This window comes from Octopus sinensis, linkage group LG3 (assembly GCF_006345805.1).
Source record: "Octopus sinensis linkage group LG3, ASM634580v1, whole genome shotgun sequence".
NCBI classification, from domain to species: Eukaryota; Metazoa; Mollusca; class Cephalopoda; order Octopoda; family Octopodidae; genus Octopus; species Octopus sinensis.
In genome coordinates, this window is record NC_042999.1 from 72,700,260 (window position 1) to 72,702,759 (window position 2,500).

The 2,500-nt window shown below is 42.7% G+C and overlaps 1 protein-coding gene across 1 annotated transcript in view; it reads left to right on the plus strand.

Annotated features, from left to right (window-relative positions):
* LOC115209666 overlaps positions 1-2,500 on the plus strand; it is a 100,529-nt gene that overhangs the window by 43,680 nt on the left and 54,349 nt on the right. Inside the window, exon 2 of the mRNA XM_029778134.2 lies at positions 1-1,821. This exon is cut by the window's left edge and continues 222 nt beyond it. Coding sequence (XP_029633994.1) covers positions 1-1,821 — 1,821 coding nt within the window. The remainder of the gene's footprint in view (positions 1,822-2,500) is intronic.

Sequence of the window (2,500 nt, forward strand, 5' to 3'; positions counted from 1 at the left end):
TCAAGAGACGAAACTTCTTACATGATGGCAGTTGTGTCAAATTTCCATATGGACAACGAGATATGGACAGTTCGATTACCTCCAACAGCACTGTCAACAGTGCCACTATTGGCAACGGTAACAACGTTGAAGACGCTAGCACCGATAGCAACGACAGCGTTAGCATCGTTAACAACACTAGTGAAATGGACAACGCTGTCAATGGTATCAACGGCAACGTAAACACGGCTAGCAACAGTAGCGACGTTAGTAAAGAACACTCAAATTGCGACCCACCTTACATGGTGCCCTTCCCAGTTCACCCCGATGCCATCATTGTCAAAAAGCCCCTCTGTCGTTTGGACTATTCAGCTCGAAACACTGCCATAGGTTCGCTACCTACATGTAATTCGGACCTGTGGACTGTGCCAGAACAAGACGACGGCGATAATGAAAACGATGGTGATGACGATGATGATGCTGCTGATGATGATGATAAAAATTATGATAATTGTGATTCTGATTACGATAATGAAAACGTGGTAGGGAATGGAATATGGTGGGCGCTAGAAAAGAAAGAAAACAACCGTTTAGTTGATGTGAAGGGAAGCGAGACGGAGACAGTAAGAGAGGGAGATAGAAGAGGAGGTGATGGTGTTTGTGTCGAGAGGGAAAAGAAAAATAACGAGAAAGAAAAGAACAACAGCAGTAGTGGTGACGAGAAAAGCGACGGGGGAAACATAACGAAAGAGGAAAGTAAAGCAGGTTGGCAAGAGGATGGGGAGAAGGGAAGGAAGTGGGAGGCTACACGAGAAGTGAAGGAAGAAGGAGAAGCGCAGGAGAAAAAGAAGGAGGAAGAGCAAGAGGCGTTGACACCGAATTGTTATTCTTCAAATGAGTATGAATTCGAGACAGCGAGTGAGGGAATAGGTTTGCTGGAAGTTAAGGTCGAAAAACAGTTGTGCGGTACTACTGTTCATAGTCCCACGATGTTACGTTTGACTACGACAACCGCGTCATGCAATGATTCAGCACCTACAAATGTAACTTGGTCAGATCCTTGTCGAGACCAATCATCGGACACCAAAAGACAGGGAAATAACTTGAAGAAAATCAAAGAAACAACTGCAATGCCTAAACATCTGGAAACGGATTTCAATACAGAGAACCACTGTGATGAAAATGTACCTTTAATTGAAACGGTTACATCCCAGCAGCGAGTTAACGACCCAGCACTGGCGGCGCTTCCATCACCGTTGCTACCATGTCCGCCCTCGCTAGCACTGCCTCTTGCAACCCATTCATCGCCTGCTCCTTCAATTCCCCCGCATTCTAATCATCCCAAACATCATCATCATCAGAATTTTCCTCAACAACAGCAAAAGCACAAACAACAGTCCCATGCTCATTTTCTTCTTCCACCTGAAGCTAATCTAACGGTCTCCACAAATTCAGTTCCATCATGTGGCAACAATTCCCCCGTTTCTACAGTTTCTGCCTCTTCTACTACTACTACTTCTTCTTCTTCTTCCTCTTCTTCTTCTTCTTCTCCTTCTTGTCCTTCTTCTCCCAAAACGACGCACTCTTCTGTCGTCCAAGAAGACAAACCCACAAAAGAAGAGGACCCTTTCCATACGGAAGTTCTTGATTCAAACCCTGATTACCCAACAACAGGCCATTCCATCAATGATATCATCAAGATGTCCCTTGAGGATTATGTGGTACTAAAAGACGAAGAGAACAGACGTCTCTCCGTAGAGGTGATACCCACCGCTAACAACAAACCAAGGCAGAGTTACTCTAAGATGGTCTTACAGAACATGATCAATGGAACAGAAAATGGTAAGCAAAATCCTTTTGTTGATATGTTCTTTTGTTTGCTTTGGAGTTTTTTGTGGTGCTTTTTGTTGTTGTTTTTTTTTTTTGCTTTTTTTGGTGAGTGAAGGGTCTCTTACTATTATCTTCAAAACATTCTAATGGTAATGTATATATGTTACTGCATGTCTGTGTACCTATATGTCTATGCAAGCGTCGCATATGTGTACGTGTGTGCGAGCGTGCATACGCCTGTATATTGGGTACATTGGTATGCATATTTGTCTGTGTTTGTGTGTGAGAGAGAGAGAGGGAGAGAGAGAAAGAGAAAGAGAAAGAGAAAACGAGAGAGGTCCAAGTGTATAATGTAATAAAATAAATCCAGCCGTAGTCCGGACGATCTGCGTCAACTTAATGATAGAATATACAAATCCCGAGAAAGGCAGAAGACAACAAAACAACGGGCAAGAATATAAAATACATAATTACATTGAGAAAATCACAGAGAAGACTATAGGCGCGTAAATCCGTAGCAATTAATGGTTATCTATATCAGGATCACTTTGAATACCGGGTTATATGAATTTTATTCGGCAGCAATGGGTGTCTATATCTGGACGTGTCTGTATGTGTAATGTACGTATAGGTATGCCTTGTTTCAACAGATATGTTAGCATGTATGTATGCATCATGTGCATGCGTGTGT